The sequence below is a fragment of the Pelodiscus sinensis genome, chromosome 12, assembly GCF_052426305.1.
Source record: "Pelodiscus sinensis isolate ZL-2025 chromosome 12, ASM5242630v1, whole genome shotgun sequence".
NCBI lineage: Eukaryota > Metazoa > Chordata > Testudines > Trionychidae > Pelodiscus > Pelodiscus sinensis.
In genome coordinates, this window is record NC_143063.1 from 46,777,455 (window position 1) to 46,801,576 (window position 24,122).

At 47.4% G+C, this 24,122-nt stretch overlaps 1 protein-coding gene across 3 annotated transcripts in view; it reads right to left on the bottom strand.

Annotated features, from left to right (window-relative positions):
* Window positions 1–24,122, bottom strand: part of CA5A (carbonic anhydrase 5A) — a 40,298-nt gene that overhangs the window by 9,200 nt on the left and 6,976 nt on the right. Inside the window, exons 1-6 of one of the 3 annotated variants that reach the window (XM_089781541.1) lie at window positions 14,645–14,762; window positions 13,645–13,781; window positions 9,963–10,160; window positions 5,032–5,150; window positions 2,691–2,786; window positions 2,501–2,563 (exon numbers count right to left, since the gene is read on the bottom strand). In XM_089781541.1, coding sequence (XP_089637667.1) covers window positions 2,501–2,563; window positions 2,691–2,786; window positions 5,032–5,150; window positions 9,963–10,160; window position 13,645 — 477 coding nt within the window. In that variant the 5' untranslated portion in view covers window positions 13,646–13,781; window positions 14,645–14,762. Of the gene's footprint in view, window positions 1–2,500; window positions 2,564–2,690; window positions 2,787–5,031; window positions 5,151–9,962; window positions 10,161–13,644; window positions 13,782–14,644; window positions 14,928–24,122 lie in introns of those variants that run through there. The other 2 variants (XM_089781540.1, XM_006118723.5) reach the window with 2 other exon arrangements.

Sequence of the window (24,122 nt, forward strand, 5' to 3'; positions counted from 1 at the left end):
ATATATTTAAAAATATAAAGAGTGATCAGATTAGGAACAATATAACTGTTATTATCTACTAAATACTGTCAATATTATTACTGAGCAACTGTAAAACAATTAAAATGCACAACCTTTGAAAAAGGTTAGGTTTAGGGTTAAGGCTGCTTTGCAGACTAGCGGTATCCAGTAAATAAGAGGCTTCAGATTTGGTCTATTACCCCACAAGCCAAACTGAAGCAGGAAGAGGCTCCAGTTTATGTGGTGATGTAACTGATGGTGATTGTGTGGGACTGAGAAAATTCAATTCTGGATTGCCAGAGAAAGAATACAAAGAGGGAACAGGAAGGGCGGTGGAACAGGTTGAGGCATGTGCTGTCGCTAGTTGAATTATTTAAGATTCTCTGTTGATTGTTAGACAAGATAATGGCTACTGTTGTTTTGAAACAAAATGTTTTATTTGAACTCTATCAAGATTTGGCCTCTCAAAAGCTCACATTCCCAGGCAGCATGTCAGAGAGCTTTATATCCCACAATCCCACAGGCCCCCTACCAGCGGCGAAACCTAACATTTCTTACAGGTACTGTCCTATCGCAACCTGGGTCCCTGCCAGTTCTTTAAATAGCTCCCTGCTGGCTTTTGCTGCAGCTCAGCAAGTTCTTGCAGAAGCTGCACACCAGGGAGCACCCACTTCCTTTCACCTCTGCCCCTACACAAACATTGTAAGTGGAGGTATTTTTCAGTGTATATTTTCTTTTAAAATACAGTTTCATTTTTGCTTTTTAGGGGTTTTATCCACTTTTAGTGAATGGAGGAAACATTAAAGCCAAAATATTTCAAACACATGAACCTATCTAGGAATTGCCTGGTAGGCTCAGACCCTGTCAGCAGTCAGTACTGGATACTTCAGAGGAAGGGCTAAGAACCTCATAGGAAACAGGAATGGGATAATCTGCTCCTCCAGCTCCCAAGAAGTGGGGCCGCACCAAAATTAAGCACCTAAGACCACTTTCAGAAATCCTGAGTGTGCTTTTACTTCCATCAGAAGTGCAGAGTTCTCAGCCTTTTAGGAATCAGGCCACTTACTTGGATACTTAAAAACAAATGTCTATTTTTTAAAGACGTTGTCCCAAGACTATTTCAGTGGTGAACCGCAGCCACTGGGAGCTGCAGGTGACCATACTTTTGGACGCTCAATGTAAACAATCTGTCTCCCGGCCAGCTTATCCTGACTTGTCCCGTGTGACCCACAGGCTACCCACCACCGGCCTACGCGCTTTGAGCTATCCATTCACATTTAGCCATAGTCAAAGGGAAATTGTTTGCTTGCACCCAGTTTACCAAGTGATCCAGAACATTGTGAGTAAGAGACTCGTCCTCTTTATTAATTATTCCCTAGTTTTGGTAGCATCTGCAAACTTTCTGAGTGATAGTTTTAAGTTTTTCTCCAGGTCACAGATAAAACGCCATAGACTCAAGAACTAATCCCATTGGAAATACATCCAATAAATAAAATCACCCTAACATATGCTTCCTGACTGTGAAGATAGGGGCTGCAGAGACTTCTCATATAACAAATCCTTACTGTAGATTTTGATTAACAGATGTCCACAGTATAAAAATAGCAAACAGCAGAAAATCTATAACACAAATAATAACCACTTACCACCTCTCTTTACAGCACAGAGAGATTCTCTGAAAAAAACTAGTTTTTAGATACCGCATTAAAAAAATTTAGTACTTTGGCTTTGTATCAGAAGCCCTAAATATGTGTCATGCCACCCTGGAGATATACAGTCTACATGCTGAAGCATGTTATATGTTTCTCGACTCAAACAGATTGAAAAGCAATCACAAAGTACATCCGAAAGGATTGTGATTTTCTATATTTGAATCTGACAACTTTTCCTATCATTTCAGAATGCCCTATGTCAGTCCAGTCCTCATCCCACACACATCAAAGACAGTAATAGTTTATTAGTAGGAGTGTAATAGGGTATCCCGTTAAACACTACCAGATACATGCAAACTCCCTGCCCTGCACCATTGCGGCTCTGCAAGTCAATTTTTTAGTGGTTTGGCCAGCAGGTTGACTCAGTCCCAGCTTGCACTGGGTCCAGCAGCCACCACCGCTGCGGCTCTCCATGCACAGGGGCTTGGGAGCTGGCAGGCAGGCAGGCTGGCCTAATCCCAGCTCATACCAGATCCAGGCAGCTAACCTTAATCTGGCACAAGCTGGGACTGAGCAGCTTGCTTGCCTGACAATTCCCAAGCTCCTGTGAAAACACAGCCACAGCACAGAGTTGCTGCCTATGCACCAGCTCCCAAGCTCCTTTCAATGCAGAGTTGCTGCAATTAATTGTATAACCAACACAATGTGTGTTAGCAAATTACACACTTCTTAACATCCCTATTTATTAGTGCCTTGATACCATCAAAATATTCTCTATATTGATAAATGCACTAGCAATCAGGAAAATGACATGCAGTAGACTATTTAAACAATACATTATATATTACCTTATGTCTAACTGCCGGTAACGCATCTACTAATTTCTGTAGTCCTGCATGATGTGCTCCAAGCTGCATTACACAGATGTAAATATGTAAGTTATCAAGAACACATTGCATAAATATCCACCACAAAAAGTGTAATAAGCAAAGTTTATATATTTTAGCTATTTTGATTTTTAAAAATATATTACTTTACCTTCAAAAATACTCCTATGACAACCAAACCATTATTCTCCATTATAGCTTCTTCAAAGCTTGTGGAGTTGACAGGATTCCAGTGTACTAAATGCAGCTGAAATACAAATAAATAATAATTTCACACACATACACAAGACAAACAAACAGAATAAAAATGCTGTTTCTCTTTGTCCTACATTTGCCCTTTGGCAATTTGAGATGTACAGACGCTACCTTAAAAAAAATCAGAAGCCATGCAACGGGAAACAAACAATGAAAAATATCTGAAACTAATATTTATTTCTTTAGAATAGTGATAGAAATGTAGCCGTGTTAGTCTGGTGTAGCTGAAACAAAATACTGGACTATGTAGCACTTTAAAGACTAACAAGATGGTTTATTAGATGATGAGCTTTCGTGGGCCAGACCCACTTCCTCAGATCAAGTGGGTCTGGCCCACGAAAGCTCATCATCTAATAAACCATCTTGTTAGTCTTTAACATGCTACATAGTCCAGTATTTTGTTTCATTTATTTCTTTAGTTGCTTAAAAAAACCAGACCTATCCTCAGCCCCCTACTTTGCATTTCACAGAGGGCAGACTGATTTGGCATGTGGGTGACAGAATCCAAGTGTAAACTTAAAAAACAACAAATGGTCTAGTAGCACTTTATAGATTAACAAAACATATAGATGGTATCATGAGCTTTCATGGGCACGGACCACTTTTTGTGCCCATGAAAGCTCATGATACCATCTATATGTTTTGTTAGTCTATAAAGTGCTACCAGACCATTTGTTTTGTTTTTTTTAAGTTTATCCTGTACAGACTAACTCGGCTACCCCGAGATTACAAATGTGTTCAAAAGGTACAGAAGTGAGTTAGCTACATTAGGTACCTTGCTCCCTTTTGTGCCTTTAAAATCAAATGGAAGATTGTAAGAGACACCACTACATATAATACTTCCTTTGTTTAATGTCAGTTTTAAACGCAAGGCACGTTTTAATAATTTTTTTTCTTATGCATCCAGCCCTCTTAAGGTAGTTTTATATAATAAAAAATTAAACATGTTGGTTTTGTGACTTTTTAAATGGATTTGAATTTCCCTCCAATTGGTACTTGACAAATCATAATTAAAACATTTAAAACAAGAAATGCATCACTTCCATTTTTTAACATAATAAATGCAAAATTTTAAAAAAATCTGAATAAATGCAAATTAAGCTATAAAACTGCTTAACAAACAGAGAAAGATATGTTGTATCCCACTGGTTAGCAAAAAGCAGCACCAAATTCAAGGCTGTATTTAGTGGCAAACAACATATTAATGTTCACCAACTAATGAGAATCAACCTTTATTTAGGAAAATATCTAAAAAGTACATTGTACAACAATTAACACTGATTATTTAAATCATTATTAAAACTGGTGATTTAAATCAATCCATGCAGGGCTACGCCCAACTCACATTCAGGGGCCAACCACCTTGTGACATAGTTATAATTTATTCCTGTCTGAAAAACACAATTAGCTCTAGCAAGGTAAAGCACCTTTACACAAGTATAATTACATCCACAACAGAGCTCACACCAGTATAACTATCAGTTAAAAAAAACCAATCTAGTTTTTCTAATGTAAACCAGGTCTTAGTCTCATCCACTCTGTTTTCTCTTCTACTGTTTCCTTTAAAAAAAAGAGTAACGTAATTTGGGCAGAGACACAGTCCTGCCATCCGCACACAGCATGAACAGTAACAGCAGAAACATTTTGCTGCATGCTCAGGGCTCATTCTGTGGCTTTCATTGTCTGCATTCAAAGTGTGCCATGCACTGGGAAAAAAGCGCGACTGGAATTTTCATGTGATGAAGTGGGTTTTACCCATGAAAACTTATGCCCTAATCAATCTGTTAGTCTCTAAAGGTATGTCTACACTTGCACCTTAGTTCAAGCTGGGAATGCAAATGTAGGCGACCGAAATTGCTAATGAAGCGGGGATTTAAATATCCCGCGCTTCATTAGCATGATCTCACCAGCGCGTTACTCCGCTCAACAGCTGATCCAAACCAGGAAGTGCGCTCCGGGATCGTTAGTTCGAATCAAACCCCTTGGTTCAAACTAACGTCACTCCTCCTTTTTTGAGGAATGCTTTTCTGGAATGGATGGCAGCATTTGGCTTATTATTATAGGTAGTGTCTGAACTTTGCTGTTAATTAGGACTGACCACTATTCGTTAAGCAGCAGACATGAACCACAGATCCGTACTAGCTTTCTAGCCAGTTTTAAGATGGAAATCGCTGAGCTCTAGCCTCCTGCTTGTGCAAATATCAGATAGAAGCACTGTTCAGCATTTCTCCCCATACCTCTCCTGGGTAGACTTTGCTGTCCACGGTGTGCTCTGAGCCCCATTCATTTATGGCTCCCCAGTGGAAGTGGAACTGCTTTAGCCTGTAATGGTTTTCCATGGGTCCTCCCATAATAACTAAAAAAAAAAAAGTAAATATAGCTGATAATTGATTTCAAACTGCCTCAGTGACATGTGAAAATAATATTCCTTTTTTCTCGCCATGCACTGTATTTACCCAGAAAAGCTAAGATGCAGCAACTGCTTTTTACCATGATGTTTTCCCCTTGGCTAATTTTACAGCTCAGTTCACTAAAGCATCTAAACAAAATCTCATGGGGGCAAGTGGGTGACTTTAATTAGCCCAAAGATGAACTCAAGCTAAAGTTAATTTATGACCTCCCATTTTATGAAGTAAACAAAGACAGTTTCCTCACCCAACTCACTGCAAGGGAAACAAGCTTTAAAAGTTCAAACAGGATTTGTCTCGCAGAGCCATGGTGGCTGTATATAACCCCTTCTCTGAGCAGGTACACCAGAAGTGGAACGCTGGCTTGTCATAGAACATTTACATCATCAAGGTTCAAAGACAAAAACAGTCGCTCCATCTCTCATGATCAATGAAACCTAGAACTGGAATTTCTAAGGTGACATTACAAGCCATGAATATCCTCCAAGTTCTTATTATAATGGTACCGATGCACTTAGTACATTTTGGTAAGCATACAACTTTAAACCCTTCAAAAATGTTACAGATGTTTAGAAAGTGCAAGTATGCAAGAACTGTGACTGGCACATAAGTTTTAGAGCACCATACCGATATTAAACTATTTCCAAAAATGCCTGTAAATATGCTAATATTTTGTGTGTTGAAAAATATTTGGGTGCTCACAAGAATATTCTCTAAACACTCTCTGCAGCTGTGCAAAAATCTAAAGGTGGTACAAGTCTGCCTGTATTACGTACAAGTGATGTTTTGGATTGACCTAGGTCACAACTGAATACAGGCAGTCCCCGGGTTACGTACAAGATAGGGACTGTAGGTTTGTTCTTAATTTGAATCTGTATGTAAGCCGGAACTGGCGTCAGCCGCTGCTGAAACTGATCAGTTTCAACCGCGGCTGAATCTGGATGCCAGTTCTGACTTACATACAGATTCAACTTGAGAAACCCAGGCGTCCCCAAGTCAGCTGCTGCTGAAACTGATCAGTGGCTGATTCCAGGAAGTCTGGGGCAGAGCAACTCTGCCTCGGGCTTCCTGTAGTCAGCCGCTGGTCAGTTTCAGCAGCGGCTGACTTGGGGACGCCTGGGGCAGAGCAGCTGGGGTGCTGCTGGGTTGCTCCAGTAGCGCGGCTCCTCGGCGCTACTGGAGCAACCCAGCAGCACCCCAGCTGCTCTGCCTCAGGCGTCCTGATTCAGCCGCTGCTGAAACTGACCAGCAGCGGCTGAATCAGGACACCTGGGGCAGAGCAGCTGGGGTGCTGCCGGGTTGGTCCGGAGCGGCGCTGCGGGACCAACCCAGCAGCCCCCAGCTGCTCTACCCCAGGGGTAGGCAAGAAAAGCCTGGTCTGCTGGGGGGGGCAAACGAGCAAAGCCGCCCAGGCAGCGGGACTCCTGCCGCCTGGGCGGCTTTGCTCGGGTGTCCCTGGTCTGCTGGGGGGGTCCAGTGGCTTTTCTGGACCCCCCAGCAGACCAGGGAGACCGGGAGAAGCTTTTCTCGCCCCGGAGGACACGGGTGGCGATCCGCCGCCCGTGAGCTCCGGGGCGAGAAAAGCCCCGTTCGTAAGTGCAGAGCCGCGCATGCGTCGTGTACCCGCTGCCTGGGGCACAGAAATGGCTCGAGCCAGCCCTGCTCACCATTATGCAATACTGGGATTTGGGTGGGTGCTTGGAATAAGGACTATGGTGTTAATCCTCCAGCATGGACGCCAATGGGAATTTTGTCACTGAATTCAACTGTAGCAGGGTCAGACTCTATGTAATACAAGGATGTTATTATTAACAGAGATAGGAATTTGTTCATCTCCTGGCTAAAGGAAAGATACTTGAAAACAGAAGAGAGAGTCAATCCTTTTTAGAAGAATTTCAAACCCACCTCACACTTTCACTCTCACTGTGAAATTCAAATTATTTGTAAAAGGCGCAGTAAACCACCAATCTGTACAACGTGACATTTAACTCATAACACACCACAGTGAGTTCTCTCAAGCTATTTCTTTGTATCAATGAAAAACTGAGCATTCGCCTTTAAACACATTACAACTTTCTTCGTTTTTAGAGAATTTCAGAAAAGAGAGCAAAACAAAAGTATAAAGAGAGCACTGAGGTAGGGAGGGAATTAAGACCACACTCCTAAAATGATCTCCCACCTGATCCTATTTGTATAGGTGTATCAGTGAGTACTTAAGGCTGGCTTCACTCATCTACACTGGTTTACTTATGTGAATAAAGTTACTCACAAGCAAGGCTGCTTGCACATTCAGACCTTTATAATGGATATAACAGAAAAGACAATAAACAGGAGTTTACAGTCCCTTTACAGTCAGACACTTCTTGGTTTTTCATGCCCTATCACAACACTGATTGGTTTTACACCACCACACTTTTAAAGGGACTCCCTCTTAAAAAAAAAAAAAAAGCATCAGCAGCTTGTCTGTAATATTTTTTAAACCCAGAGAGACAAGGCAAGTGAGATTTTTTACTATCTTTTACTAGACAAGTTTCTGCTGGTGAAAGAGAAAAGCTTTTAAGCATACACAGAGCTGTTTTTAAACTTTGTAAGGTTTCAAGTCCATTTCCATCCAGCAGATGGCAGTGGTGGATGTAACTAACCAGTAAGTTACAAACAACTTTTAAAAAAATAAGTGGTCCCGTGGCACCTTAGACACTAACAAAAATATATGTATAATATCATGCTCTTTCATGGGCAACAGATACTTCTTCAGATTAGATGAACTGAAGTGGGGTTTGCCCACAAAAGCTCATGATACTATACATATATTTTTGAAGTGCCACAGGTCCACTTGTTTTTAAGGTTACAGACTAACACGGCTACTCCTCTGAGACTTTCAGTATGTTATATGGCTTCTACACACCCTTCCCCCCCCATTATTCTCTTCATTCTCCTGTTTGCTTGTCTATAGTACCCAATGGCAAGTCTAGTCTCCTCTTTTGCAAGTCATGTTTTTGTCTCAGCTCGTGAATTCAGCATTTCGTTTTTCAGATATGCCCTTCTTTTTGCATCACTTTGTACTTTTCTTCAACATTTTTAATCTTACTTTGCAACACCGCTGCACTCTTATTCATGTTGCTTTCCCCCCCTCTCTTTCTCTATTGCGTTGAATGACAGAAGCTCGGAGGAAGAGAAGACAGAAAAGAGAAACCAAAAATAGAGGTGGAAAGCAGACTGTGGAGGGAAAGAGAGGGAGAAGTTAGGTGTTTAGAAAGCTGAAAAGTATATAAAAGAAAATCTCTGTCAAAGTAAAAGCAGAACAGGCTTCAAGTTTTCATGCACTAAGTACAGTACAATAGGATGGCTAATGAACTTGTGCTGTTTCTAAATAATGCATTTATCCTAGACTGACCCACTATGAATAGCACACTAAAACAATTACACACTACCTTGTAAAAATATGAACATATGACTGTGTGACTTCCTTGTTCTATATAGACCCAAAATACATTAAATTAGTGAACTAGGTTGTTTTAACTTCCAAGAGGAACTTGGAAAGACTGAGGGATTTCAGAAATGGTGTACAGGAGATGTAGCAAATGATGCCTGTACACAAAGTACAGGTTGAACCTCTCTTAACCGGGACTCTCTGGTCCGACAACATCTGTGGGTCAACAGTCCCCAGCTCCTGCCACAGACCGGCTGCCTGCCACCCTGTGCTGCTGCCTCTGATAAAGAGGCAGCAGTGCGGGGTGGCAGCAGCCCCTGTATAGGGTGGGTCTGAGCTCCTGGACCCGGCACAAGCTGGAACTGAGCTAGGCTGCCTGTCCACGTGCCTCCTAATACACTTTAAATGTGGAGCTGCAGCAGGGGTAGGTAGGTCCTGGATGCAGTGTGAGTGCGTGGGGAGTTTGGGGAGGGAAATGCATGTAATCTATAACATTAACCTATAAGCTTTTCCTTATCAGTTAATTGACTACACTATTACATCTCTAATTCACACCTAATCATAACAGAAAACTGCATTAGTACATGTCAGTCAAGTAAACTTTAAGAGGGCCAGAGGTAAAAATCCTTGAGTTTAGCTGTAATATCTTGAATTTAAACTCACTTGAATATGCTGTCCAATTTAAAAATGTATCTAGCAGAGGTAAAGCATTTGGCTACTATCTATTGGTAAAGCTTGGAGGTTTGTTTTTTTTAAAAGCACCTAGATCACATGTATTTAATTACCACATTGCTAAATCAGCATTATTTTATTTTCCCCAAGAGTATGCACCTATTAAATAGTTCTAACAGCAGAATGTTCTCTTCAAAAAGCAATGTGCACCTTGCTAGCTGATTATTTCAAATGCATTACTTTTATGTTAACACAAAGATAGAAACAGTCAATTATTTCATTAGTGCTTAATTTCAGAATTACAGTTTTAAATCAAGTGCTTCCATGCATGTACTATCTAAAAAGACGAGATAAAATCAAAAGAACGCAAAGGCTTGTGCACTAAGCATAGAAGATTTGCACAAGGCACAACTTAAGCCCTTAATACTGGACTTCAGTAGACCTTGTGCAGTACCAATGCACTGCGATACTGATCATAGAGAAAAGCTATTCCATAAAAGGGGGGAGAAAAGGCACCTTCTTTAGAAGGGGGTTATACTTAAAGTTGGCTTTCAGCCTTTGTTTTCTGATTCTGAGACAGATCTTACAGTTTGGGATGGACAGAATTTTTCAGTTGCAGACAGAAATAACTTCAACTTGATCTTGTAGCACGCCTCACCTGATTTGTCTGTGGAATCATCAAATTCAACCTGGAACGAATACCCATTGTTCCAGATATACAGACATGTGGCGGGGTCATAGTGGATCTTCAGGGGTTTCAGGTGAGGGTCGTAAACACTGTCTCTCCACTGGATGTTGATTGGAGACTGTCGAGTGCCCCCAGGAATGGAAAGCTCGCTCTGCCAAAGCGGGTGCACTAGAAGCAGAACCCATGATCAGTCTCTAATGTGTTGTACAGAATTTATGACAGAATACGTTAAATCTTTTTGGCAATAAAAAGTGCCTCAGAATATGACTTTCAAAGGCTAGATTCAAATCAGCTGGTCTATAAGAAAAGAAAACAGTACATTCCATTTGTCTGAATCAGATTTACCCAGGGAAGTGTAGTAACTTGCTCCACTGTCTTTTACAATAATAAAGCTATTCAAAGCAATTCTGTTTTCTTCTCATCCATCAGGGATTGATTTTACCTTAACTGGCAATACATTTGAACAAGTTTTGCTACTTAACATGAAACTGTGTCAGACTATACCTCTTTATCTTTGCTTATGTATAGGCATGGCAGGCTTCCATTTTAATTTATACCTATTAGTAAACTGTGGATTTCAGCTAGCACACTGAAATCAGCACCATTGGCCATGTCTATACTGCACTCTTCTTCCGCAAAAACTTATGCAAATAAAGTGCGGAATAGAATATCGCCACATTTCATTTGCATAATTAATTAGGGGCTATTTTTGCGCAAGAGGCTTGAAAAAATTAGGAAGAACAGCTGTTGTGCAAGAGGGATTTTTCGCACAAAAAGGAGCCGTCTACACAGCTCCTTTTTGCACAAAAGCCTCTTGCGCAAAAATAGCCCCTAATTAATTATGCAAATGAAAGGTGGCGATATTCTACCCCACGCTTTATTTGCATAAGTTTTTGCGGAAGAAGGGTGCAGTATCGACGTAGTAGCCCCAATCACCAAAAATCAGCCAGCCTGAGAGGGAACCCTCTGTATCCGTGCTGTTACTGGAGTGACTGAGCAGGTCTGTGAAAGCAGAGCTACAGCAGGCTCCCTTTGCTGCCTCAGGGTCAGGAAACCTGTTCCTTGCAGGAATGAAGTGTAGGGGGGTGACTGCATTTGGCCTGCCCCTATAGAGCAGAGAACCCTGGTCAGGACTGCATGAAGGAGCATGTGGAAGAGTGAGTTGGTGGGCTGGTATCTTGCAGACACAAGGTAAAGGGCAGGCTTGCTGTGGCTCTAGCTTGGTGGGTGGAGCATTTATCCCCCGCAGCCCGGATGGCAAGGAGTCATCATGGTCGTCCCCCCGAAATTGGGGAACGCCACCCTGCTGTTGAATGCCTCCATCCCCAAGAACCACTGAACAGGGAGGTGGCTTCCCCCATGGCCATGGAATTCTCCTTTCCATCCTGACCAGAGGTCTCCGCAGTGTCCCAGACCTTGTGCCTGCATGGATCTCAGGTCACTGGGCCTGTGGCTATGTAAGGAGCCCTCAGCGAGTCAGCTCTCACCCTCCAGCAACTGGAGCCAGATCTGGGCAGGAACCGTTCAGCAGCAGGTTGGCCTTCCTCACAGCCATGGATTATTGTGCTCTGTACCGTCCTGGCCCAGGGTCACTGCTCTGCCAGGCCAAGATACCTGCATTCCCTCCTTTCATCTTGTGCCTCAAAATTTTGGGCCCCTCTGCAGTTGAGGGAGCCCCCTGCAGCTCCCCAGTTATCAGTCCCCTAATCCTACCCCTCATGACTGTAAAAATAAAGTTAAAAAGATAAAACGATCCTTAAAAATAGAAAAAAATCATCCCAATTAGAATAAAATTGAATTCTGCCAAGCCCACTTACCAACCAGTATGAACAACCGATACCAGTGCCGCTCCAGAGGCAGCAGGTTAATGGCCAATGCAGAACAAGAATAGTCTTTGGAGTGGGGATGTAACATCCCATGTAATTAGTTAACCAGTTAAATGTTAAGTTTAACTGGTTAACTGATTAAACCGGGATGTGGGAGGAGGGCTGCTCCAGTCTGGCTGCTTCCGACCCCACACTGGGCAGCCAGCTCCCAAGCAGCGGATTTGGAGTCGGTAGCCTCGTGCAGGGCAGAAGTAGTAGCCAGGGTGAGGGGGCAGCTGCTGGCTCTCAACCCGCTGCTGCTTCTGGCCCTGCGTGATGTTGCCAACTCCCAGGCCACGTGGGTTGGGAGCCAGCAGCCCTGCAGGACTAGAGCAGCTCTCTATGGGCTGCTCACCAGGCAATGGTCAACCGGGTGATGCTTACTGGATAACCATTAACGGTTCACATCCTGCTTTGGAGGGCTCCATAAAAATTAGGTCTTTTCCCATCACCCTTCTCTGTTTATGTGGTACCTAGCCTGTAATGGGTCCCTATCAAGTACTTCTAAAGCACTCATCAGAGTAGTATCTCTGATCTTGCAAGGTGGCATGAAAAGGGAGCTCTTTGGGCCTGCAAGGAGCTCCACTAGCTGCCTAGGCAGTTTAACTCGCAGGACTGGGACCTATGCACTTGCGCAATTTCCAGAGAATTATGTAAGGAAATGAGAACCAGGAGGCTAACAAAACCTGCCTGGATCTGGGAAGTCAGGGTTGTCAAATGACTAACAATCAGCGATCCTCATGGTCTGTAGACTACTAGAGGTCCACAAACAAATTTCTGGTCATCTACCAAATGGTCTGAAAATTAATAACAAAACTCTTGGAAGTGAGATGGTCTCAGTTATTTTATTTAAAATTTTTGCACAAATTCAGCAGTATCATTTTTAGGGATGTAAATGACTAGTCGACTACCGCAGTGTTTCTCAACCTTTTTTTTATAAAGTACCCATTTAAAAACAAATTATAAGTACTCCCAGTATCTACAGTTTTAAGACACACAATTTTTTTTCTACCATTGCAACACGTTTATACAACTTAATCGTAGCCAGGCAGGCGATGACATTTTTGGGTGTAAAAAGTACAAAACTAATAAAGTGCTATAAAACTTAAAACAAAAATTCAGTTTTCTCCAAATTTCAGTTGTGTTGACGTACTCCCCCCAGACTTCTCTCAAGTACTCCTAAGTACTTCCCAGTACTTGAGAGAAGCATAGGTTTATTGAATAGCTGAGTCACTGTTTGACTAGTTGTCTCTCTGCCCCTTGCTGCCTCTGTATCAGGACCCAGTTCCCCTAGCACTGCCTCTACAGGGCAGAAGGGGGGAAGGGGCAGGAGAGGCAGAGGCATAACGGGGAACCCGGGGCAAGCAGGGACTGAAGCAGTCCCCGCTTGTCCCCAGGCCTGACTGCTGTGCCTCTGCCTTTGAAATGTAGCAAGAGCCCCTCAAACATTAGCCTGAGCCGGCTGAAAGTACTACTTTCCAGGAAGCTAACAGAACTGCTTCTCATTTATATGCCAGCCAGCTGCCAATCAGAACTTCACCTCCTAAGGAAATGCACACGTTTTTCTCTTAATATTGTTAACACTGTTTCTGGACACTGTAATCAGGGAAGTGTAATTACGGAGCTGCTGTAAATCTCTGCCAATTTTATGTCACTTTTGAAGGAGGAATATTTAAAAAAATGGAACTGCAAATGTGAATTTAAAACTAAGAGGAAAATGGGGATACTGAAAAAGCTCTTTTGCATTGTTTGGGATAGCAAGAAAAGATATGACAGTCAATACTTACTACTTGGAAGGACTCAAACTACGTGACAGTACAGCTGAAGTGTACGACTTCTGTTATTAATGACCTCTTATGCCAAACTGATGGCAATGCATCTATACTACCACTGACAAAGCAATTCTTCATAAAATCGCCATGACCTGTGGACACCCAAATTAACACTGCATATTAATACATGGCTGCTGAACTGGCAATTTCTTTCCCTCAGCAGTGGCCTCTTGCAATGAGTCCTGAGAGCTGATCTTGTGCAAAGGAGAGGAGCCAACACAACAATAAAATCCCTCCAAGGTTTAAAGACGAGTAGCCTGACCGAGGAGCAGGGAATGGCACGAAGGCAGAAAAGCGAGGGCTTTTAGGAATGAAACCAAACCAATTCTGAACTAGAAGAATGTTTTTGACAAGGGACTGAGCCTGTGGCTGCACCAGCCCAGAACCTGGAGGAGAGACCCTCAGGACAGAGACCAAATGCTGCCCCTCGCCTGGGTGCGGGGCAGAGCCCAGTGTGCGGGGATTCCCCAGCAGGGGGTGGGGGGAGGGAGCGGGAAGGGGTGCCTGGGGATCCCCACAGAGGGGGAGGGGGATCCCTGGGGTTACCCAGAGGGGGGGTGCCGGGTGCCTGGGGTTCCCCAGCAGGAGGGAGGGGTGCCGGGAGTTCCCCGGGGGGGGGGGTGCCGGGAGTTCCCCGGGGGGGTGCCGGGTGCCCGGGGCGGTTCCCCGGGAGAGGGGGGGGTGCCGGGAGTTCCCCGGGGGGGTGGCGGGTGCCCGGGGTGGTTCCCCGGGGGGGGGGGGTGCCGGGAGTTCCCCGGGGGGGTGCCGGGTGCCCGGGGCGGTTCCCCGGGAGAGGGGGGGGTGCCGGGAGTTCCCCGGGGGGGTGGCGGGTGCCCGGGGTGGTTCCCCGGGGGGGGGGGTGCCGGGAGTTCCCCGGGGGGGTGCCGGGTGCCCGGGGCGGTTCCCTGGGCCGGGTGCCCCCCAGCGGGGGCGGCAGGAGGCGGGGGGGACTCACGGGCCTCGCGCAGGCGGTAGGAGGAGCAGGAGGCCAGGCTGCAGGCGCCGGCCCGGCGCGGCTCGGGGGCGCAGGGGGCGGCCGGGCAGAGGCGCCGGGCCGAGGCCGCCAGGGCCCTTCGCAGCAGCTGCAGCGGCATCTCCGCGGGGCCCAGAGCGCCCGCCCGCCCGCAGCTCCCCAGGCCTCGCCCCGCCCAGCTCCGCCCAGGGACCGCCCGCCGGGGCGCCGAGAGGGGCTGGCAGCCTGCGCCCGGGGCAGCTCGGCGCCGGCCCGCCCGCCTGCGTGTGGCCCTGCCGGCCCCGTCTGTCTGTCCCCCCCCCCCGCCTGCCTGTGTGTCCGTCCGTCCGTCCCCCGTCTGCCCCCCCGTCTGTCTGTCCGTCCGTCCCCCGTCTGTCTGTCCCCCCCCCCCCCCCCCCCCGCCTGCCTGTGTGTCCGTCCGTCCGTCCCCCGTCCCCCCCGCCTGCCTGTGTGTCCGTCCGTCCGTCCCCCGTCTGCCCCCCCGTCTGTCTGTCCGTCCGTCCCCCGTCTGTCTGTCCCCCCCCCGCCTGCCTGTGTGTCCGTCCGTCCGTCCCCCGTCTGCCCCCGTCTGTCCGTCCCCCCCCCCCCCGCCTGCCTGTGTGTCCGTCCGTCCGTCCTCCGTCTGCCCCCCCGTCTGTCTGTCCGTCCGTCCCCCGTCTGTCTGTCCCCCCCCCGCCTGCCTGTGTGTCCGTCCGTCCGTCCCCCGTCTGCCCCCCGTCTGTCCGTCCGTCCCCCCCGCCTGCCTGTGTGTCCGTCCGTCCGTCCCCCGTCTGCCCCCCCGTCTGTCTGTCCGTCCGTCCCCCGTCTGTCTGTCCCCCCCCGCCTGCCTGTGTGTCCGTCCGTCCGTCCCCCGTCTGCCCCCCGTCTGTCTGTCCGTCCGTCCCCCGTCTGTCTGTCCCCCCCCCGCCTGCCTGTGTGTCCGTCCGTCCGTCCCCCGTCTGCCCCCCCGTCTGTCTGTCCGTCCGTCCCCCGTCTGTCTGTCCGTCCGTCCCCCGTCTGTCTGTCCCCCCCCCCCCCCCCGCCTGCCTGTGTGTCCGTCCGTCCGTCCCCCGTCTGCCCCCCCGTCTGTCTGTCCCCCCCCGCCTGCCTGTGTGTCCGTCCGTCCGTCCCCGTCTGCCCCCCCGTCTGTCTGTCCGTCCCGCCGCCTGCCTGTGTGTCCGTCCGTCCGTCCCCGTCTGCCCCCCCGTCTGTCTGTCCGTCCCGCCGCCTGCCTGTGTGTCCGTCCGTCCGTCCCCCGTCTGTCTGTCCGTCCCCCGCCTGCCTGTGTGTCCGTCCCCCCCGTCTGTCCATCTGCCCCCCCGTCTGTCTGTCCGTCCGTCTGCCCCCCCCCCGCTCGTCTGTCCGTCCGTCCCCTTGTGTGTCTGTCCCCCCCGCCTGCCTGTGTGTCCGTCCCCCCGTCTGTCTGTCCCCCGTCTGTCTGTCTAGTCCCTCTTCCTTCTTCTGTGTCTGTCTGTCCATCCAGTTACCCTGCCTGCTTCTGTGTCTGTCTATCCGTCCCCCCCGCCTGTCTGTCTAGTCCTTCTGCCTGCGTGTGTCTGCCCATCCATTCCCCCCGCCTGCATGTGTGTTGGTCTATCCGTCCCCCTGTCTGTCTGTCTGTCTGTCCAGTCCCCTTGCCTGCTTGTCTGTCTGCCCCGGCCCCCTCATTGCTGTACCCCCGCCAGTTCATGCCTCTGCATCTCACCTTATGCACCTCAGCCTTTCCATCTGTCTTACAGCCTGGCTCTAAAACACAGGGCTTTGCGCATTGCAGCGTCGCCCCCCAAAACAAGACCGTTGCATCCCTCCACAGCGCAGCCTCTGGGTCACCTCTCAGCAGTAGAGATGCTGCCATGCACATCGCAAGATGAGAAAGTTTGGCCAGTCCTGCCATTGGCAGGGCAGGTGGTGGCCTTGATGCACCGCACTCCTCCAGCGTTAGCTCTCAGAGGGCCTTAATGTGATGAATGAATGAATCCTCAATAGCTACCTATTACCAGAGCAAAAACTAAGCCTCAGGGGCTTAACATTTTTTCTTAAAATCTCACAGTAATGCAAACAGTAATGTAATCAGAGCACAGGCCCCTTAATCATGGTGTCTGTGGTGGGTTAGGAGCTGCTCTGTAACAAAGTATAAGTACTGTATGTTGATTGGGGATGTGTATGCTGTGAGTATATTAGTACACTTTAGTAGGGAGCTGTCAGGAAAGACAAGCAGGAAGGAAAAAGAATGACTCAATAGAAACCAAAAAGGGGTAGTTTGGAGGAAGCAGGCTGAGATATAGGAGAAATTAGTTTCAGAGAGGTAGAGGTGTTAGTCTGTAACTGAAATAAAAAACAAAACAAAAAACAAATAGTCCTGCAGCACCTTAGAAGCTAACAAAAAATGTAGCTGGTATCATGAGCTTTTGTGGCCCACTTCTTCAGATGACTGGAATTAAGGGGTCTAGGATACAAATAAATAGCAGAGAAAAAAGGAATGGGGAGGGAAAGAGAAGGAAAAAAATGGGGGAAAATTTTGTCAGCGTGTCCGTACTAAATGAGGCTGATAGAGAGGGGTCTAAATACAAGGTGCTTAGTTTTTTATGTCATTAGGCTGTGGTATGTAGCGGCCCATCCAGTCAGGTCTTTCTTCAGACCTCATTTCCAGGTGTCAAACTTGTAAATGAAACCAAATTCTGCAGCTTCTCTCTCAAGTTGGTTTTTGAAATTGCTTTGTAATAATATAGTCACTTTTAGATCCATTAGTGAGTGCCTGGGCCCATTAAAATGTTCTCCAACAGGCTTCTCTGTGTTACCATTTCGAATATCTGATTTGTGTCCATTAATCCTTTGTCGTAGAGGCTGTCCAGTTTGGCCAATATACATGGCAGAGGGGCATTGCTGGCACTTGATGGCATAGCTCACATTGGTGGATGTGCAGTTATATGAGCCTCTAATGTGGTTAGGTTCTGTGATGATGTCACTTGTATAGGTGTGTGGACAGAGCTGGCACCAGAGTTGATTGCAGGGGTGGGTTCCTGGACGAGTATCTTGGAGGTGTGCTGCATAGTTGCTGGAAAGAATTTGTTTCAGGTTAAGGGGTTGTCTGTAGCTGAGGATTGGCCTGTCCCTAAGGCCTGTGAGAGTGAGGAGTCATCTTCCAGGAGAGGTTGTAGATTGTTAATGATGCACTGGAGGGGTTTAAGCTGGGGGCTGAAGGTGATGACCAGTGGTGTTCTGTTGTTTTCTTTGTTGGGCCTATCTTGAAGAAGTTGATGCCTAGGTACCCATCTGGCTCTGTCAATCTATTTTTTCACTTCTCTGGGTGGGTATTTAAATTTTAAGAATGCCTGATATAGATCCCATAGGTGGAACGCACCAGTGCAGGAGCGAAAGTGGGAGGTTTTAAGAAAAATGTTAGTGTAGAGGAAGCCAGACTTTCCTGAATTCATATTGTCAGTCAAACTGGATTAGAACCCATGTCTCTTGACCGTCCCTCTTCTACGTTTTACTACTTGCTTTTGAATCATGTGTTCTGAAAATCCTTCTTTTGAAAATCTTTGTTTAACTCCATGGGATCATCAGTAATGTTATTTTGTTGAATCACTGCTTTTGAATGCCTATGACAGCCCTGTCAACGCACTGACAGCATGCTGTTGAAATGTAGAATCATTGTTATATTTCCCTGTGCAGATTAATAAACTGGACACCCAGCTCCAATCAACCAAAACATTATTTTAAAATTGTTTGTTCCAGTTGCATTGCTTGAAAAGGCTTCGTTGTATTTACAGTAGAATATTTATAATGTCATTTTAATTGGGTAACGGGGAAAATCTGGCTAATGATTTGCCTTGAGAGGCTATCTTCACTAGGAGGGTTGGGAAGCACTGGAATGGGTTACCTCGGAGGTGGTGGACTCTCCATCCCTAGAGGTTTTTAGGTCGCAGCTGGACAAAGCCCTGCCTGAGATGATTTAAACTTAAAAAACAACAAATAGTCTGGTAGCACTTTAAAGACTAACAAAACATGTCGATGGTATCGTGAACGTTCGTGGGCACAGCCCACTTCTTCAGATGACCAGAGTGTTGGATGTTCAGAAATAAAATAAATAGGGGAGAAGAGGGAGGGGGTGAAGAAGGAAAGAAAAGGGCAGCCAACACTGAACATCCAACACTCTGGTCATCTGAAGAAGTGGGCTGTGCCCACGAAAGCTCATGATACCACCTACATGTTTTATTAGTCTTGTGACGGTGGGAGAGGGGGTGGCCCCACCCCGCCCCGCACTCAAGCCCAGGGAAACCACCTGGCGCAGGGGGCGGAGAGGGCCGCACCCATGCAGCCCTACTGGGCATGCTCTGAAGGGAGCCAAGGGATAAAAGGCTGCAGGCCCACCTGGAAACTGGGGGGGGGGGGGGCATTGCTGTCGGAGCTGGAATGAGCACCCAACCTCCCAAGTCGCAGACCTGACCGCCAGAGAGGGAGTCGCCAGGCCCGCTGAATGTGCCGCTACCAGGCCCAAGCCAGGCTTGACCCCAACGACGGAGCCACCAGCCAGCCTCCTGTGACCCAGGCACCAGACCTGCCACCACAAACCCCGATGCTGACTGGGGAAGTGCTGCTACCGCCACCCGACGCGTGCCAACAGGTGGGACCGCGACGGGCCGGGGGAAGGCGGTAGGAAGTGACCCAAGGCAGGGAGCTGGAACAGCCCCTGAGGGCTCGGCGTGTTGCGGGGAGGAGCCCCTGCCGAGCCAGTGGTGGGAGCCGCTCACCACTGATAGGGCTCTGGGTCGGGGCTCCCTACCCCATCTGCCCTGAACCCCGGCGAGTGGGGGCTCGGCTGAAGGACTAGGCCTCAGAGCTTTCGTACAAGGGACTAGGCCGGGAGGCCGCATTTCCCTGCATTTGAGACTAGGCCCAAGTGGTCTAAACTATGCCCCGTGGGGGGCAGCCCCCTGACAGATCTATAAAGTGCTACCAGACCATTTGTTGTTTTTTAAGTTTATCCTTTACAGACTAACTTGGCTGCCCCAGAAGCTTTTGAGATGATTTAGTTGCAGTTAGTCCTGCTTTTAGCAGGAGGTTGGATTTGATGACCTCTTAAGGCAGTGGTCCCCAACCTTTTCAGGTTGGCGAGCGCCAGGGGGCGTGGCCGTTCGCCCGCCGGGCGCCAGGGGGCGGGGACACTTGCCCGCCCGGGGGCGGCCCCCCCCAGCCGCATGCCTGGGGGCGGGGCCCCCCCATAGCCACGGGGCCGGGGCCCCCCCCCATAGCCACGCACCTGGGGCCAGCGCCCCCCCCCCGGCAAGCGCCATGCGCCCGGGGCCGGCGCTCCCCCCGTAAGCGCCGCGGGGCCAAGGCAAGGGCCGGGGCCAGGGCACGCGCGGCGCCCCCGGGGGCGGGGCTAAGGCCGGCGCCAGAGCCGGCAAGGGCACGCGCGGCGCCCCCGGGGCCGGGACTGGCCATGCGCCCGGGTCTGGCAACTGCCAGCCCAGATTGCTCCACGGGCGCATGTAAAGAGCCCGGCAGGTGCCATGGCGCCCGCAGGCACCAGGTTGGGGACCACGGTCTTAAGGTCTCTTTCAACCCTAGGATTCTGTGATTATGGGTCACCAGATGATTGGGAAATAGACACAAATAAAGAGTAGCCTAGTTCTTTATCCTATGCCAGTAATTTGGATTTATTAAATATGGATTAAGTCTAGTTTACTTTGTTCTTAATTATATGGATTCTTACTTCTTAAATTTAGTTAATTTTTATATAAAGGCTTTGATCACTAAATTATTGAGTTCTGGTTATGAATATAAGTGTATTTTTTGGGGTAGAGGAAACTTTGTGATCGTCTTATTTGCAATTTTCTATCAGATAAAAGGGAAAATATGGAAACTTCCAAAATCTGGGGAAGATTTTTTAAAAACTAAAACGTGCTGCTTAAAGAGCCTGATCCAACTGGGTTTAACCAGTTTCACATATGGTACCAAACATGGTTTGTGCTCTGCTACCCTTGCAGTTAAGCCTTGTTCAGCATTAACTCAAATGCATCTGTTGTCAACACCACAGATTTTGGTGTAGACAAGCCCACGTTCGTATCATTCTTAATTATGGGAGAGCAATACTGGGAATGCCTCTATGCTCTTTACACAGTCCCTCATGGACATGAAACACAGGTTTTTACTGTTATCTGTTAAATGATGCAAGATTGCCCTTTCCCTTACTTTTCCCTGTCCGGTGACTGCAACCTTTGTAATGCATTCTCTATTCTAAAATATAAAGCTTCCTGACTCTCTGCTTAGATTCACTACCAATTGCCTCCATAGTAATACAGTAACATACCTATTCATATCATAGAATAAAATACTTGCTGCTGTAGAACACACACACACACACACACATATTTTAGATAGCTTAGATTTTAGAAAGTTTGTGCATCTGTCCATCTGTCTGTTCAAGAACTCCTCTTAAACAGTATGAACTAGAACCACCAAATTTGGTATGTAGCTTCCTATTATTCCGACTTAAAGCAAGGTCAGGGTTTGGTGGTGTCAGGAAAACGGGATGTGCCTGGAATGGGATTGTTTTCCATAACACAGAGAGGGAGGGGACTGAGAGCAGGGACCGCTATGCTCCACAATGACCACTTGGGGCAGTGAGCTCTAGGGGACAGTTATATTGCAGAGTAACCACAGGAGAGCATCCATACCAGGAGAGAGTGGCCAGCTGAGGCCAGCACTCTCCATATTACTGGCCACAGGTAAGTGGTCCCTCTGCCTCAAACCCCTCAGCCCTTGGCTGCAGCAGCAGACAGGGGAACCCCACTGGCCAGTGGCCCTGCTGACAAGGCCCCCGCAGGAGCACCACCAGGGCCACACAGCTGAGCCCCAGACCCTCCACCGTCCCTTGAGGAGATGCAGGCCCAGCCCCCCAGAGGAGCCAGGGAATAGGCAGGACAGGAAGCAGAATCTTGCCCCCACCCAGGAGAAGCCACAGGACAGGGGGGTTGGGAAGCCAGGCAGCAGAGCTGCTCCCTGAAGGAGCCAGGGGACGGGCAGCAGAGTCCTGCCCTCCTGAGGAGCCACAGGACACGGGGGCCAGGAAACTGGGAAGTGGAGCGCTGCTGCCCCCCGACCAGAGGAGCTGTGGGACAGGGTTGCTGGGAAGCATGGCCCCGGCTCCCTTCCCTGGAGGGAGCTGCAGGCCAGGGCTGCGCGGCGCAGCCCCCATCCCCTCCCATGGGAGGAGCCATTGGACGGTGCAGCCCCAGCTCCCCGCCAGGAAGCATGGTCCCAGGTGCCCCAGGGAGTGACTGTTGCCACAGCAACACCACCCTCACTGTCGAAAGCAGCCCCCATCAGGCCTCCTAGACCTGCCAGCTCTGACTCCTGCACCCCCCCCCCCAATCCACCCTCTGATCTGAGCACCCACAAGGACCCGAGCAATGCCAGGTAAATCCTTCAGTATATTTTATAGAGATAGATGTAGATAGCATCTTTGCTATGTATTACAACCACCTAAAATACACCTTAAACCCGGCCTACATAGATGTGCCTTGCTCTGTGTACTGAAGAGCCCCAAACCCTGGCAAGTTGTCAGAAGAAGCAAGTGGGATCCTACGAGGGGCTTGACTCTGCAAAGTGTGGAGAACTCTGGTCTTGGTGCAGCAACACAAATGCCTAATTGAAATATATTAGTAACCCCACTGAAGTCCCAGAGTTTAGCTCCAGCCCAAGCCTGAATGTTTACATGAGTTTTTCAGCCCCAGGGCCTGAGGTCGCAGTGCCTGAGTCAGATGACTGGGCCAACTATGGGGTTTTATCCCCATGTATATGGACCCCAAATGGGTAAACACTTTGCCCAGTCACAGTGGTCAGCTTTTGCAGGGTTGAGCCTTGAGTCCTGCTGAGACAGCCCTGTTGCTAGAGCTAGAGATCGCTATCCTAGCAACTCCAAAACCGCTATAACGGACAGTCCCAAAAATTAAGGCAGAGGCTGTTTCTCAAGTAACCAGGTCCCAAGCTAATGCCAGGATAGGACTAGCACCTGCTATTCTGAATTGCACCCAGAAGCAGAGACAGCCCATGCTCAGGTATGATATGTCAAAATGCCCTCCCTCCAGTCAGGACTAAGGCAGATAACAACATTCTGCACCAGATATGGTGTCAGTTCAGCAAAAATGGCAAATCAATCTCTTCCTGGAAAGGTATATGACATACCAAACTTGACAAACGGGTACTTGTTGTACTGCATTTTTTAAAAGTCCTCCAGGACATGACTGTTTCTTAACATGTATATGTACATACCTAATACACTGGCCCAAATTGACCCTTACTGTGGACTATGAGCACTAATATACTACAAAGTGTATAGTATAATCAGAATAACAACATTTTATTTGCCACAATTACTTTAAAAATGTTATGTTCCACATGGGAATACAAACTGCTCAAAAGAATAAAAATCCCTGGGATGTCTATTGATTATCTGGTGTATTGCCCTAGTGAGACTTTAGAATCAGGAATCGATCATTGGTAAGATCTAAGTGGTTCTAGGCTGTCATATTGAAAGCAGAAAAGTTGAAACACTCATTTATGTGGAAGTTTGAATTGCCCAGAGCCGTGTGTGATGCCTGATGGTAATTATAACTTATACAAATTTCACAGAAAATCATTAGAGAGCTGGATTTTAATTAAATATGCAACCATGTAAATCCTTAATTACTGGATTTACTCCAGATTTATACTGCTGTAGCTTGATTAAACTGGGCCCCACATCTTTTCAGAGAAATACCAGAATCTGCTTTTTGCAGTGACAAAATAGCTTGCAATTGTCTACAATTTCCTTAAGAGACTCCTGTGAAAAAGAAAATCAATAAGAAATTGGATATGGAATTAGAAGAAAGAATATTAAAATCAATCCTGCTATATTTCACGAGAGTGAGAGGGGTAAAATGACAATGCCAACTGGTTCTAAGCTTTCTGGGTGATAACTTTCTCCACTAAAAATACATTTAAAAAAAATCTGGTTTGTTTCTATGGGTAAATCCCTAGAACAGGCTATCCCCAATCCTGAAGCAAAACAGTGAGGACAGGAAAGCAAACATTTGGGAAGCTACCCATTTTGAGGACCACACCCAGATATAAAAACATTTTTTTTTTTTTGTGCTGAGCTGGTGTACTTTTCCATGGCAACCCCTTCCGAATAGGAAAATACACAAATAAACATATAACTAAAACAAAATAAAGAAACATATAAACCTTAAGCAACGGTGACTCTGCTTCAACCACTTGGATGGAATGTTAACAGAGAAGTCCAGAATGAGTTGATTTCTTTTTATGGCTCCCACATTAAAAGTCTAGATTAGCTGGGTGACAGCACTGATGACCGGGCTATGTTCCATCATGACAAAGTGTAGAAAGTTCTGTTGAGTTCATGTCAGTTTTAGAATATGTTGCAGGCCAGTTTATTGATGTAAACAGTAGGGATGTCATTGTGTAGATGACT